The 15,448-nt window shown below is 41.8% G+C and overlaps 1 protein-coding gene across 4 annotated transcripts in view; it reads left to right on the top strand.

Annotated features, from left to right (window-relative positions):
* The window catches only part of Rap1gds1 (Rap1 GTPase-GDP dissociation stimulator 1), a 138,423-nt gene that overhangs the window by 21,696 nt on the left and 101,279 nt on the right, over nucleotides 1-15,448 (top strand). For all 4 annotated transcript variants that reach the window (XM_051165984.1, XM_051165983.1, XM_051165982.1 and 1 more), the window contains exon 2: nucleotides 3,187-3,294. In XM_051165984.1, coding sequence (XP_051021941.1) covers nucleotides 3,187-3,294 — 108 coding nt within the window. The remainder of the gene's footprint in view (nucleotides 1-3,186; nucleotides 3,295-15,448) is intronic.

Below are 15,448 nucleotides of genomic sequence, written 5' to 3'. Positions count from 1 at the left end.
GCATTGCTTTGTCTTGTAATTTTGAGCTATTTTTTAAAAACCATTTTTACTGGGCAGGCACAGTGGTGCATACCTTTCATCTTAGCACTTGGAGACAGAGTCAAAGGTTTTGTTTTTTTGTTTTTTTGTTTTTTTGTTTTTAATCTTCAGGCCAGCATGGGCTACAAAGCAGGGTCAAGGCTAGCTCAGGCTGCATAGTGGGACTTCAAACAAAAGCCCTGTTGTTACTCTCTTTAGAGATGTTATATTTAGAGTCTTATTTTTAAAGTATTCTCTGGTAAAATCTAATACAGCAATCTGTCCCTAAGTATTCAGAGAGCATAGGACATACAGGTTAAAAAACTCTGGGAATGAACTAGGGCAGCAGTTCTCAGCCTCTGGGCCTCAGCCCCTTTGGGGGTCGCATTTCAGATATTTACACTATGATTCTTAACAATAGCAAAATCACAGCTATGAAGTAGCAACAAAATAATGTCATGGTCGCCATAACTTGAAAAACTAACTGTATGAAAGCGTCGCAGTGTTAGGGAGCTTGAGATCCGCTCAACTAGAGCGCAGTTTTGGATTTGTTTTTTTTGTTTTGTTTTGTTTGTTTGTTTGTTTGTTTTAGCATTTTGTTATAAATTTTTAAAATTAATCTTTCCCAAAGACTGCATCATCCCTCTCTTTAAAATAGAGATATTATATTTCTAGAATTACTGTAAACTTGCCGTGTGCAAAACTTGGTTAAAATGTATGCTGTTGGGATGGGGTTAGGTGGGCAGTGGAAGACTTGTATAGGTGGATCCCCAACATGCTGAAACACAAACACATACACAGAGAGAGAGAGAGAGTGTGTGTGTGTATGTGTGTGTCTCCATATGGAGTAGGTGTTTATTATTTTTTGGGAACGGATGTTTTGTCTGCGTGGCGCACCACATGCGTTCCTGGAGCCCTTGGAGGCCAGAGAGGGATTTAGAACTCCTGCGATTGGCCTTACAGGCATCTGTGAGCAGTTATGTGGGTGCTGCGAACCAAACCCTGGTCCCCCTGGAAAAGCAGCTGCTGCTCTTAACTGCTGTACCATCTCTTCTGCCCTAGGGAAAATTTTTTTTCCTGCCACAGTCCTCTTGTGGAGGTCAGAGGGCAACTCTGTGGCATGTGTTCTCTCCTCCATCTTTACATGGGCCCGGCAAGTTGAACTCAGGTCATCAGACTTGCACTGCACGTGTTCAGCTGGCTGAGCTCTTAAAAGCAGCCTCTAAGGATACATTTTAAAAGTCCTACAGTAGAGGAATCTGGCACTGTGTGTAAGACCTGTTTGCTGTACTCTGAAATGCCACGGTTGGGAAGAACATGTGTACAGCTGAGAACTGTTGGAAGTAATTGTCATTCTGTGGAGAACCTGTCTCCTTTTTTTTTTTTAACTAGAAAGAACTGGGTCTTCAGTGTGTTTAATTTCTCATTGATAAATAGTTCATCATTTAAAGGAGACAAAAAAAACCTAGGTATACTTGTTGGTAAAATTAAAAATTTGGGAAACATAAGTTACATTTGATACTTGATAGCTTTCCCAATATTTCATATACTTGCTTAAAAATAAGATTGGTGGTGGTGTAATACATCTAATAGTTTGAAATGACTTTGTGAAGTGTGTCAGCACTTTGAGATAAGCATCAGTCAGTGACTGATGCAGAAATATAAGCAGCTGTGTGCATGAAAGATTTACCGTGCAGGAGAGCATCAGATTTCAATGTAATAGTTAGAAATGATCAAGGGCATGATTTCCAGTTTCACATGGCAGCTAACTGTTGGAGAAAAGCAACTTTACTGTCCTGTCAGAGCATAGCCTCAGTTAGCCAAGAGGGGTGTAAAATACTAGCTTTTCAACTGCCCATATAAGACCTGGTTGCATTTTTCTGTATCTACTCAATCAAAACAACACATTACAAAAGACTGAATAGGAGTAAGATGAGTCTGCCACCCTCTGCCGAGCCACAGATTAAGCCTGTAAAGGCAAGGCCACTCTTGTAATTTTGGTTTTTATATGACTACTTTTCACTTATTATACATGTTTAGGGGGCTGGAGAAATGGCTCAAGGGTTAAGAGCTCTGGCAGCTCTGGCAGAGGACCAGGGATCAATTCCCAGGAACCACACAGCAGCTCACAACTGTCTGTAATTCCTGTTCCAGGGGAACTGACACCCTCACACAGACATGCATGCAGTTAAAACACCAAAAGTACATTAAATAAATTTTTAAAAAGACCAACCTCCCCCCAAAATACAGGTTTAGATGACTTACAAAATAAAACCTTAAAAGTCTTTTGTTTTTATTTTTGTATTTTACATAAAAATATTGTAAACAAAAGTTCTTTGGTAAATCTCAGTAAAATTTACAATTCTGAGATTTCTTGGTTTAGGACAGTCAACTTAGGATTCAGGCTCAGAGCCTGATGTCTTAACCCAGAATGCTTTGCTTTTTAAAGCAATATGCTGTGAAGCATTTTTCAAATGGTACTGTTAAAATAGGCTTTGATCACATTTAACATTATTTGAAATAGTTAAAATTTCTCTAAGCGTTCATTTTTATTTTTTGTCTTTACAAAGGAACAGAGCTGGCGAGATATTGGTGCTTGTCACTAAACTTGACAGCCTGAGTTCAGTCCCTGAGAGATTTGTAGGGTAGAAGGAGAAAACATACCCTTCAAGGCTACACAGGTGCCTGACACAAGTAATTGGACACACACACACACACTCTCTCTCTCTCTCTCTCTCTCTCTCTCTCTCTCTCTCTCTCTCTCTCTCTCTCTAATACATAAATGTAAAATAAGAGAACAGAAACAAAGTGTGAAATCAAATATAATTTGCAAAACTGCTTTTATGACTAAATTTTTCTCAGATGTGTCTGGTTTCTTCAGTAACGTATAAGAATATTGGGAGTCGTTGATGATAATCTGTGTAATCTGTGATATTCATGATGTCTTAATTGTATGTGGAGTTACTAGTTCATATTTGAGTTAAATGGGCAGTCTTATTTTAAAATGTTTCAGTAGCTCATCCCATGCTGAGTGCAGGGCCATTTGGCATGTGCGCGGAGGCTGATTCCGTCCTAAGGGAACTTTCATGTGCTAGCAAGCCTGTTGACCTTCCGCAGTGCCACGGTCAGAGTGTCCTAAGGGTTCTGGTTTTCTCTCTCTGTGAACAGATAATCTCAGCGACGCTTTACAGAAGCTGAAGATAACCGCTGCGGACAGGGCAGAGGGCAGTTTGGAGGGATGCTTGGATTGTCTGCTTCAGGCCTTGGCCCAAAACAGTAAGTTTCATTGTTTCTTCAAATTCCAGACCCAAAACCGGAGGATCAAATCAGCATTGTTTACAGATTGGTATATAGTCAGCCTCATAACGTGCGCTCACATGCTTTGAGTTCTTTTGAGTCTTATCCTTGAATGCTGAAATTGTTCCCAGAGTACTGTCCGCCTACCACGCTCCACCCGGAAGAACTCAAAACCCAACTGATAGGCAAAGAAAAGAGAAATTGGTTGGTGGTGGTGACATTTACACCAGCTCCAGAGAGGAGCGCTTATGGCTTTTTCCTTTTGACACCTACATTTGTACTTTTCTAACAAAATGAAAAACAAAGACTGAACTGTTTATATGTAAAGAGGAGAAACTAAAGGAGGCTTGAAATGCTTTGTTTTGCTTAGCTCTTCTCTTTTAGCTTTTAAAAAGAATTTTATTTTAAGAACATACATTTATGTATAGATTAAATCGAAAAGAACCAACCATCAGCAGTTACACAAAAATTTCTCAAAACCTAAGCTTAATTCTAAAACTGTTACCATGCATACTTGCCTTTGATATAACATTTCAATTCACTAATTTCTGTGTTATCATAGCCAGTCGATATGTATAAAATGATTTTCAGTTGTTCTCATAACCCTACTTGTTGGTTCTGTGTTTGTATTTCACTATGCTGTTCTCCTCAAGGACTAATTAACCGTCCAAGAATTCTGGGGAGAATATATTGTTATGGTTTCCATTTCAATCATTTGGAGGTGGATGTTTTTCTCTTTTTACTTTAGTTTTATTAAGCTGCCTAGAAAATATTAATCAGTTACCTTACCCTTCATGAAAAAAGAGCGCACATTGAACTAGAGTGTATTCGTCACTCTTATTACTGTGACAAGAACTTAGAGGAATAAAATTTGGACTTGGGTCATGATTTTAGCCCATCGTGACAGGTCATGGTAGGGCAGCGTTGTTCAGCTACTAGGAACCAGGAAGTACAGAAGGGAAGGCACCTGTGAAGGAAAACCCTTCATAATTGACCTCCAGAAGGTTCCACCCCAAACAGCATTGCCAACTAGTCTGTGGGGGCCTTGCAGGTTTATACTGTAATGTAGACTTTACATTTGAGTTTCAGTAACCTTTCCTTTTAAGATTATAACTCCATCTACTTAATACAGAGATTACAGATGAGCTGAGACAAGGCATTCAGTGAAAACATTTGTAGAATGCTCAAGATGGTAAAGGGAAAAGATGGGAAAATGTCTACTCCGATGCTGCCCATCACAGTAAAAGCATGGCTGTTTATGCTTAGTGAAAGTAAATAAAAGTTCAGATGAATTTGTTTTTCAGTATCCTGCCAGGTGATGACTTACGATGTTCACAGACTTATAAGATTCCCATAGCCATAGGAAGGTTTTTTTTTTCAATAGCACTGGTCTAGAAACTAGAAAGAACATGGTGCCCTGATTTTTGCAAGTACCTGTGTAGGCAGCTTTACATAATAGCATTACGTCTCTTAAGGTAACTGGGCATCAGCCTTTTTTTTTTTTTTTTTCCTCGAGTTGTGCTCTTACAACCTTCCTTTCCTTTCTATTGTCAGCTAATTTTTTTCCTCCATATTTATTTGGGGGAAAAGGGAATTTTTAAAGGAAATCATTCACTTTAGATACTGAGCAGTAGAAAGGTGATTTCCTTGGTAACATGTGGAAGTTGTGAGTCTTCTCTGGAACACACGAAAGACCAGAGGTGAGGAAGGGAAGTGACAAGGGGAAGCAAAGGTTAAAGCCCTTTGTGAAAGGTTACAGCTATAAGAAATAGTGTCATGTATAATTGTTGAATTAAATTAAAAGCTGGCATGCAAGGCGTGCTGGACTTACCTATTGAAATTGGTCTTAGCATTGTATAATACAGACTCTTAAGGTCATAATACCCATCAGGGGTTTAGCAGAAACAACAGAATACGAACTAATGGCTTCCCTGGATGATAATGGAAAAGTTGTCTCGTTAAGCAGCCTCAAATAAAGTTTATAAAGGTTCACATTTCCCAAGACTGTTTGACCCAGGAATCAGTTCTGGCAGATGTTCAGTACATGACTTAAACGTTACATCTGTCATTGGAAAGCATGTTACTGAAGACAGTGCAACTCTGAAGTATCTGCACTGTGACTTTGGCATATGTGAACTGTTACAAATGATTACTATCTGAAATTAGAATTGTAAATTATTTTTAAAATTACATTAAACATTTTGAAATTAAAATATAATTACATCATTTCCCCTTTCCCATTCCTTCTTCTAACTCCTCCCTTTCTCCTCCTGCTCTCTAGTGCGTTCCTAAATACATAGGCAAAACCTACTTTGACTATAAAATGCTACATGTTTGTAGATGATTTCAGGCCTGATCACTTGGTGTAGGTTAATAATTTGGGGGCTCTACCCTTGGGGAGACTATTTCTCCTGTGTTCAGCATTCCTTAGTTGCCTTAGTTCTTTGTCTAGGTTTAGGGCCCTATGATATTTCCCTTTTCCATGTTAACATGTCCTTGTGTGGTGTCCTTGTTCAGGTCATATTTAGGGAGCCATGTCGTTGAGACATCATGGATGTACATAGCTTCGGTGACATTTCTAGGAGACACGATCTCACGGCAAATTCCTGCTTCTCTGGCTCTTACAGTCTTTCTGCTCCCTCTTCCACTATATTCCTTGAGCCTTAGATACAGGACTTGGGGTGTAGATCAGTCAGTTGGGGTTGGGCATCACAGGGTTACTTGATTTTTGCATTTTGATTGGTTGTGGTTTTCTGTAATGGCGTCTATGTGTTGAGAAGAGAAGTTTCTTTTTTGAGGGATGAAAACGACACTCACCTGTGGGTGGCAGGGCAGATATTGAGAATGCATTTAGGAATTTTGCTGGCTTAGAAAAGTGGTGGCTGTAGGTTCTCCAAGACCAGATTCATGACTTCCCCAGCCCCAAGGACTTGATTAGGCTTCCAGTACAAGGTGTGATCTCCCCATTGTTGAGAAAACCTTAAGTCCAGTTACAGAGCTGTTGTTTACTGCCAAGATAGGGCTGTTACTGCTAACCCTGTAGGGCCATTGTGCCTTGTTGGCCATTGTTGTAGTCCATAGGCAGCATAGCTGGGTAGGACTGTTAGTTGCTTCCCTCCCCTTGGACGCATGTGTCCATGAAAGCTAGTTCTCAGGGAAGAGGCTTTCAGGTCGGATAAGGCTCATATCCTGTGGGTTCTGTGTCCAGAAAGCATGGTATCTTTAGCAATAAGGACTCACCTTCAATTTCTAGGGAGGCAACAAAGACAACACTCTGTAATGTTTTGGAGTCTGTAGGACCCCACTGACAAATGGCTCATCAGGGGACTTCTCAAGTTTGGTACTGGGGAGTTTTTTAGATGGCTTATGGTTTGGGGGACAGGGCATAAGGATTGCCAGCCCAGGTGGAAAATTGTTATTTTCATTTCATTTCATTTCAATACATAGACTTATATGTATTATGTAATTTTAGGTAAATAAATAGCATAGTTTCATTATGACATTTTCAGACACCTTAACTGTTATTTTACCCTCTTTCCTTTTGCTCTTTTTGTACTGAGACAGGGTCATCCTGGATAGTCACAGCTGTCCTGGAACTTTGGCCTCCCAAGTGCTATACCCCACCATGCCACGCTCACTTTTACTAATCCTTGGAGAATTCTGTACATCCATACAATATATTTTGACCATTTTCTCTCCTCTTCTTCCTCCTGCCTTCTCCAGGATATAGTCTCCCCCAACTTGTCTTTTTTTTAACTTAATGGTAGAGGACAGTGTGTGGTATCCGTATGCATATTGCATATAGGCGTGGGCCCACGATCTGTCTGCCAGGAAGTATCCCCATAAAGAAAACGGGTTCCTTTCCTAGCAGCCCTGAGCTGCCAGTAGCTTCTCAACTAGGAGTTGGAGCCGGTCTGGAATGTCGGCTGGCTAGATGCTGAGCAGGTCTTGTGCAGGGAACCACAGCGCTGTGGGTTCATGAGTACATCAGTCCTGTCATGGCCAAGAAAAACTTTTGCCTTAGCTCTCCCCAACCTATGACTTTTAGAAGTTTCTGCCCCTCCCTCTCAGCGTTCCCCGAGCCATCAGGGGAGGGGAAGTGATGACACATGTCATTTGTCTCTGTGCGCTCCACAGTCACTTGGTAGATTCTGCGCTTTGCCCAGATATGAGTTGCATCATCAAGCGTTGCTCAGTGCCCAGGAAACGGCTCTGATAAGGACTGTGAGTCTGATACTATGTAGGTTCAGCAATGGGGCCTATGAGCGCCACGGTCTTGGGTTCCAAGTCAGTTTACAGTACAAGGCACATGTTTGCTCCTGTGTATGTAGCAGGCCTTAAGTCTAAGCAGAAAGAACTTGTCTGCCCCACAACCTCTGGCCAGTATTTCCACATTGGCCATGTCATTATTGTGCCTTACAGAGTTAGTACTCCGTCGGGTAAGACTGTTGACAGGAATGCTTCCTCATTGCTGCCTATTTCATGCTACTGAAGTCAGAACTTTTTTTTTTACCTTGATATATGTCTCTCTTGTGGATTTCTTTGCTTGTTCCCTCCCTTAATAGATTTAATATTTCTGTCAATTTGTAATGGTAAGAATTAGGAGAATTGAATACTCACTGTATTTTATAGGATACATCTTGTTTAAGCAAGTATTCTGTATAAATCTCTGATCTAAATTTATAGCAGTCACTCATATAAACACTTTGATCTCACTTTTTAAATGATTTTAGTAAATAGATGAAGGCCACCAGCCAAGAAATCAGCCTGTGTGTTCTGGTTTCACTTGATTCTGCTTATAGCTATATGACTTTGAGCAAATGCTACTTTGTTTACATCATTTTATTCCCACTTCAGAATTTAAAACAGTGAGTTACCTGTGGTACATAAACGTTTGGAGTGTCACCTTGTAACAGAAGCGACTAAAGACCTAAAGATGTGGAAAAAATTAGTATTTTATTCATATTTTTTAATTTAAAAAAAATCTAAATTTAAAAGAATTTAAACTTTCAAAATGTAAAACAATATTTGAACATTTTTATTTCATTTTAAAGCATGCGAGCAGTAGTGCTCTGCAGGGTTTGGGGGAGAGGGTCATCTGCTGTACAATCCCGCAGGCTTTGGGGGAGAGGGCCATCTGGTGTATAGTCCCGTAGGGTTTAGGGGAGAGGGTCATCTGATGTACAGTCCCGTAGGGTTTAGGGGAGAGGGTCATCTGGTGTATAGTCCCGTAGGGTTTAGGGGAGAGGGTCATCTGATGTACAGTCCTGCAGGGTTTGGGCAGAGGGCCATCTGCCATACAGTCCCGCAGGGTTTAGGGGAGAGGGCCATCCACTGTACAGTCCCGCAGGGTTTAGGGGAGAGGACCATCCGCTGTACAGTCCCGCAGGGTTTGGGGGAGAGGGCCATCTGCCATACAATCTCGCATGATCATGACTTAAACTCTTACTACCCAAAAGTTAGGTCGATTGACCTCGTTCGCTTCACCTTTTTGGTACGTGTCTTTTCTTCTCAGTCACTTGCCTGATGATAAATAGCTCATAATAAAAAGCACAAAGTTGTTTACTTAATGTATAACTTAGCTTGACAACACAGATTTGTCTTTGTGGTATTTAACTCCCTGCTGCCAGTCTCATTGACCTGTCAGTTCTCACTGTTCGTCAGCACGTGTCCTTCAGCCCATTCAGCTGCCTCTTGGGTTCCACCCAGGCTATAGTTCTAAGCACACTCTTAATGTGCGTGGGGTGTTCGTGTAACTTGTCTTTAAAGGCAAGTCCTTGGTGTCACCTCTTACTGTTGGTCTGTGCCGTGGCTTTAGTAGTAGCAGAACTGCTTCTGTGTGGGGACTGAAGCCCCCGTTGTGGATCAAAAGCCCCTCTAAGTTTACTCATAATGAATGTAGACTTGCTGCTATTTGTAGAAATGAAAGAAGAAGAAGAAAAGCATTGCTTTACTTTCTTACAGCATTATCTAAAATAGATTTTTACTTTTCTATCCCATGGTCAGATGCAGAGATAGAAGCTATTTCCTGTGCACGCTAAATTCAGTTGTTTACTTTCATTTGTATTGCATTTCTTAGTTGTTATTGTTTCCCTGGCTCATCAATGTTTATGACTAATGCTAGTGAGATAAGTACAGTTTTTACCAAAGAAACAGAACATTTAAGAGTATGTGAGAGAGGCCGAAAGAGATGACTCAGCAAGTAAGAGCACTTGTTGCTTTTACTGAGGACCCAGACTCAGTTCCCAGTGTTCACGTGGGACTTCCACACAATGATAGTCACGAACGTTCCATGCAGCTCAGTTAGGAAACAACACACACAGCCTAACCATATCTGTGCCTTCATCAGAACCAGGAGATAGATTGCAGATTATTAGGGGAAAAGTGTACATCTCAGTGTAGCCCACTCAGTTAAAGGTACTACTCTTCAGACAATTTTGTCAGGACTGCATAAACCACACAACAGGAAGAGAAAAGAGCAGGAAACCAGGTGCCCAAGGTGGAGAGCACACCCTTATCTATTTCTTTAGAAAGGAAACTCCAAACCGGGTAGGACATTTTTTAGATTTTTGTTTTAGGCTGGCCAGATTGGAGTACTGACTATTTGAAAGTACATAGCACTCGGGAGGCAGAGGCAGGCGGATTGCTGTGAGTTTGAGGCCAGCCTGGTCTGCAAAGCGAGTCCAGGACAGCCAAGGCTACACAGAGAAGCCCTGCCTCAAATAAAACCAAAAAAGAAAAGAAAAGAAAGTTCATAGGAAACCAAGCATAGTGGTGTTTGCTTGTGGTTCCAGTTAAAGGCTGGAGGCAGGGGAGCTTAGGGTGAAAGAGTCACTTGAACTCAAGGAGCTCAGGACTAGCCCAGGAAACATACAACTTCCTGATATGCCTCCTGCGCAAAAAAAAAAAAAAAAAAGAAAGAAAAAAAAAAAAAGTGCATAGGATCCATGTGCCAATCAAGAGGGCTATTTCAGGCATAGAAGGAGTGACTTCTTTTGGATACTTGGTGAAAAACAGGAAGCAAGATGAGAAGTTAAATGTCTATAGAAATAAGGAGAGCACAAAATCAGAAGACTTGGCGTATTAATTCTCAGTTGTGTGACCGTGGCCGTAATACCTAGCCAGAATCAAGCGCGGAAAGATTGAGTTTTGAATCAGGTGTCAGAAGGTTCTACCCATCTCGATGAGGAGGGGCACAGTGAAGTAAAGCATTCATGTTGGAAAAAGCCAAGCAGCAGGGTGGGGCAGGGTCAGGGCGAGGTGAGGGAAGTTCACCTGGCTAGGTTTCTCTTCCCTCCACTTCTGTTCTGTCTGACTTCCACTTAGCCCAGGGGGCGATGATACCCAATTCAGAGTGTGTCTTCTCACACTGGATTATTGTGTCTTGAAATACCCTCTCAGACACCAAGGGGTGCCTTCCCCCCTCCACACCTCCTTGATCATTGCAAATTCAGCCAAGTTCTCAGTGGATATTTACTGTCACATTTACTAAGTACTGCTTTTGGTTTTGGTTAGATATGGAGGTTTTGAAATAAAGTTTAGGTGCTCATCTCAAGTCTTTTATCCTTACTGCATAGAAGTTGTATTAAATTACTCATCAAATCAAGATTTTATTTTATATATATATTATACATATGTTCTAGCTACTAGAAACACTCTTTTTCCAGTAAAGACAATCTATGAAGCAGTTACCAAAACCACCAACCCCTGTAACTGACCGCATCACGTAAGCTTTTGAAAATGTGAAGAGGAAAAGCTGAGCCCGAAACTTCAGGGTCTGCGTGTGTTAAGCACCAGGGACACGTGACATTAGGACGAACCAGAAAAAATGGAGGAACATGACAAGCATTTTAGAAACTAACAGTCAATTAAAGGGGGCTGGAAATACGGGAAGGAAAAGGTTGAAAATAGATTAAAGGATGAAAAGAATCAATCAGATCTTAGGTTTTCAAAGATGGATCTGTGCTGTGTCTGTAAAGATACATGTAACCACAGTCCTAAAAACAAAACAGTGAAAGAAAACAATGCATAAAAAGATATAGTCCCTACAGGTAAAGGAAGACTGGACTCTGTATTAAAAGGACTCAGCCGATACTTGTGAAAATTGGCCTGTAATGTCATAGAGGCCAGAGGCCCATAGTGAAAATCTTATTATTTTTATTTTTATTTACTATTGATCATTTCAGCACTGAGCTGCTGTTCCTAAAGACTACATGTAGCGCCAGTATTCCGTGGTTATGTATTTGATTGAAGTTAATCGACATCTTTAGTCATGTATAAGAGTATTCATTATTAGCAGATCTGGTTACTGTTGGTTATGGTACACAAATATGAAAGTTCTAGAAGTAAAGAATTCACAACTTTGAGAATGCATACCGTTTATATTAGCATCATGAAGTTTTCCACTGTGCCTCCTGGCACACGAACCACCCATGTGGTGATTCTGGCCTGTGTGTCCCTTAGTAGCTGTCTCAGCTTTCCATGCTGTGTGTCAGATCAGCTTGTCTCTAACGTTGACACCGGTACTATTACTTGTACTCATGTGACCCTTATAGTGCTTAATAATGGCCCCATCTCAAAAGTTGGGGGCGGGCATTACTGCCATCTGGTTGTGCTGAGGGGGAGCCCACAAAGTACCTTCTTCAGGTGGGAAAGGGAAGGGTTCTCACTAAATAAGGAAAGGAAAATTTGTATGCTGCTGTTGCGAAGGCCTGTGATAAAAACAAACATTTTTCGTCCATAAAACTATGGAGAGGAAAAAACTTAAGCTAGTTGTACCTCAGACTAAGCTAGAGAACGAACGGTACATGATCAAAAATAGAAATGCCATTAAAGCTGTAGGTAGAGACATGAACAGGAACTGTGTTCTAACAGATGACAGTGTCAGCCTGCGTTGTCACACCGCTGCCGGGCTGCCACCAAGCGCAGCACCAGAAATACATGTTTTTTTCGCTGGCCGATCAGACTGTTGCTGGCCTATGGGCAGGAACAGATGGGACCTCGGTGTTACAGGTTCTGCTTCCCTCAGGAACAGATAAAACACGCAGAGTGAGGTCCCTGCACAGGACTCCTCATCTCACCGGGGGGTGTGGAGAAGAGTTTTCACTGTTACAGTTAGCGCTTTTTAATGAGATTCCAGACGGCAGGAGAAACTCGGAAGTTGCAAAGCCAACAGTGGGTGACACTGCGGTGTGATAGCGCTTCTGTTTCACCTGCCGTGCTAAGGGCAGAGGGTGTGGGTGGATGCCCATGCCTGGTTGGTTCACTGCCTGAATGCAGGTCCAGTCTCTGCTTCCTGTTCCTGCAGATGGGCACTGAGCTTGCCGCAGTCATGCAGGCTTCAGTGGTGATGGAAGCAGCTATGGTTGCCTGCCCGGCAGTCAAGCCTGTGGATCCAGAGGCAAGTCCTTCAGTGAGGAGGGGAGCCCTTCCTTCTCCAGAATAAATGATGAGTCTCAGACTGTCATGGTGGAGGAATGGAAAGAGCATTTATTTTGTCAATCAAGGACACTATAAACCTTGGGCAGTGGGAGGGGTTTTGGAGGTGAATGTGTTTGATTGGCTGGGGCTAGGACAGTAGCACAGCCCTACCATAAGGGGAATACAGTGCTTAATTATCCTGTGGGTATGGAGGGGAAGAACGCCAGTTACAGTTAAAGGTATAGATAAAAGTCATTGGTTGAAAGCTAAGGTACTAAGACAGCTCATTAGCATGGGCAGGGCATTTCCAGGAATCCCCAGAGGTACACTGAAGGGGTTTCTTATCAAGAAAGGGTTGGGCCTGTAGTCTTCCTGAGGGATCTGTGACACTCTTTAGGACATCTGGGTTTTCCCCTGATCAAATGGAGAGGAAGGAACCCAGCTCCAAGCTCAGGGGCTTTCTGGCAATGCCAGACTTCAGTCTTCACAGCAGGGTCTAGCATGACAGTGTATTGTGCAAGACAGTGTTAAGCCTTGCTTTATCTTGTTATGTAGGCAGTTTATCATCCCACGTCATCACAAGAAAGACATGAGTATAGAACAGCTAGAGATTGTGAAAGAACAAGAGCGTGTTCACGTATCTTTTGCCTTAATTATTCTGTTTTATTATTGCTATTGCTAATCTCTTATAAGCTAAGCTTCACCTTTAGGGGAAACTAGCATGTATTATATATTAATTACATACATTTTCATATAAATTATGTACTGTATCAGAATGGCTGTTGTGGCATGTCACAGCTTGTGTTAGGATGGCCTGTATATTAATAATGGCTCCAACATGCAAAAGTCATAATGCTAGTTAGCCATTTGTATATACCCAGGAGAAGCTGTGCGTGTGTGTGTGTGTGCGCGTGTGCGTGTGTGCGTGCACGCGCGTGCACATGCGCCATTTCATGCTGTCTACAATCTCAGACATCCTAGAGGTCTTAGGACTTACACTTGACACATACAAAGTATGTACCCGCTTAGAGTGTCGGTTTGCTCTGCTCTGAGGGAACTTTATAAACAACAGATATTTATTTTCTCACTCAGAAAGATCAGAGGAACCCAATCCTCACAAGGGTTTTTGCCTCGGAGTTAACTGCTGTGAAGTAGATGTTAATGCTTGGGTTGGGGAGATGTCCCAGGGTTAAGTGACTGTACTGCTCTTGGAAGCACCCACATCAAGTGACGTACAACTGCTCGTGATTCCAGGTCCAGAAGATCTGATACCCTGTTCTGGACTCTGCAGACACCTACACGCATATACGTTCAGGCACACATAATAAAATAAGTCACTAAGTGTAAAATGTTGTCATCGTGGTGATTTGGATGGGCATGGCTGCCACAGGCTCATGTGACACAGCCGTATCCACTGGAGACAGCGAGTCATGAAGGCAGCACAGCTGCAAGATACAGTTCCAGCAAAGCTGGGCGGATTGCCGCACTCACTGCCTTTCGTTCTCTAACTTTTGGATTTTGGTCTCTGAGTGTTGTATTCTTGGACTTTTTGCATTATGATTCATTTTCTGTCTTTTCCTGAAAAAAATTATGTCTGAGTCTTTTTAGGAAAATCCCCAGGTTACCTTTATCTGGCCACTATTTGGAAGTCTCCCTTCTGCCCTGGAGATTATTAAGCACAGATCAGCACATAGCTAGATGAGGCCGTTACTCCAGGAATCTTCTTAAGGTATCTACTCCTGAGCAAACTCAAACATCATAATTAGTGCTGGGTAGACAGAAACAGTTAACAAATTCTGACTGGCCCGGAGAATAGGTTAAAGATTCAAGGTCTCTTATTATAGGCTTAGAGCTCTCTGAAATTGTACAGGGTATGCCCCTGGAGGAATAGAACTCAGTAAATAAGATATATTGACTAAAATAAACTTTCCTTACTTTATAGCATATAGCATATGCTATAAACATATAATAAAAGAAGGTATATATTACTATGGGCTATTCATAAAAAGACTGGTTCAGATATTTTCTGTTTGTCCCCTTAAGCTACAAACACTGCCAGCTTAAAAGCAGACGGTCATGTAATAAATGTGTTTGCTTTGGAGGAGACATTGTTTGGATATTTAAAATTGGGGTTATTGGAATCATCATTATCATCATCATCTGTTCTGTTTGTATTTTCTGATTGTAACTCAACTTGTAATCCTGGACATGTAAGGAAAAAATCAAACATATAATCTGTTTTTCTTGGATAATCATTAGTCTCTCTTTGTTCTGTGAAACTAGCACCTGATTAGTAGTCAGTCAGCACCACAGGCGGCCTGATTGCTAGTCAGAGAGCTATGAGATTCTCCTGACCATCCTGCCTGACTCCCTCCTCTGGACTATTCCTTATCACCTCTCTGGTGCCTTGTCAGCAATGACCTTCTGACCTGGGCCAAGAAGACTCATGGCACTTACATATTTGAATGTTTGCTCCCTAGTTGGTGGAACTGTTTAGGAAGAAAGAGTAGGTGTGGCCTCGTTGGAAGAGGTGTGTCACCTTTGGGTAGCTTTGAGGTTTCACAAACCCACACCAGGCTCTCTTTCGATGGATGGATGGATGGATGGATGGATAGATAGATAGATAGATAGATAGATAGATAGATAGATAGCAGGCAGGCTTGTGGATAAGATGTAAGCTCTCAGGTACTGCTCCAGTGACATGCCTGTCTGT

This window comes from Acomys russatus, chromosome 23 (genome assembly GCF_903995435.1).
Source record: "Acomys russatus chromosome 23, mAcoRus1.1, whole genome shotgun sequence".
Classification (NCBI taxonomy): domain Eukaryota; kingdom Metazoa; phylum Chordata; class Mammalia; order Rodentia; family Muridae; genus Acomys; species Acomys russatus.
This window is presented reverse-complemented; position numbering and strand designations above follow the sequence as displayed.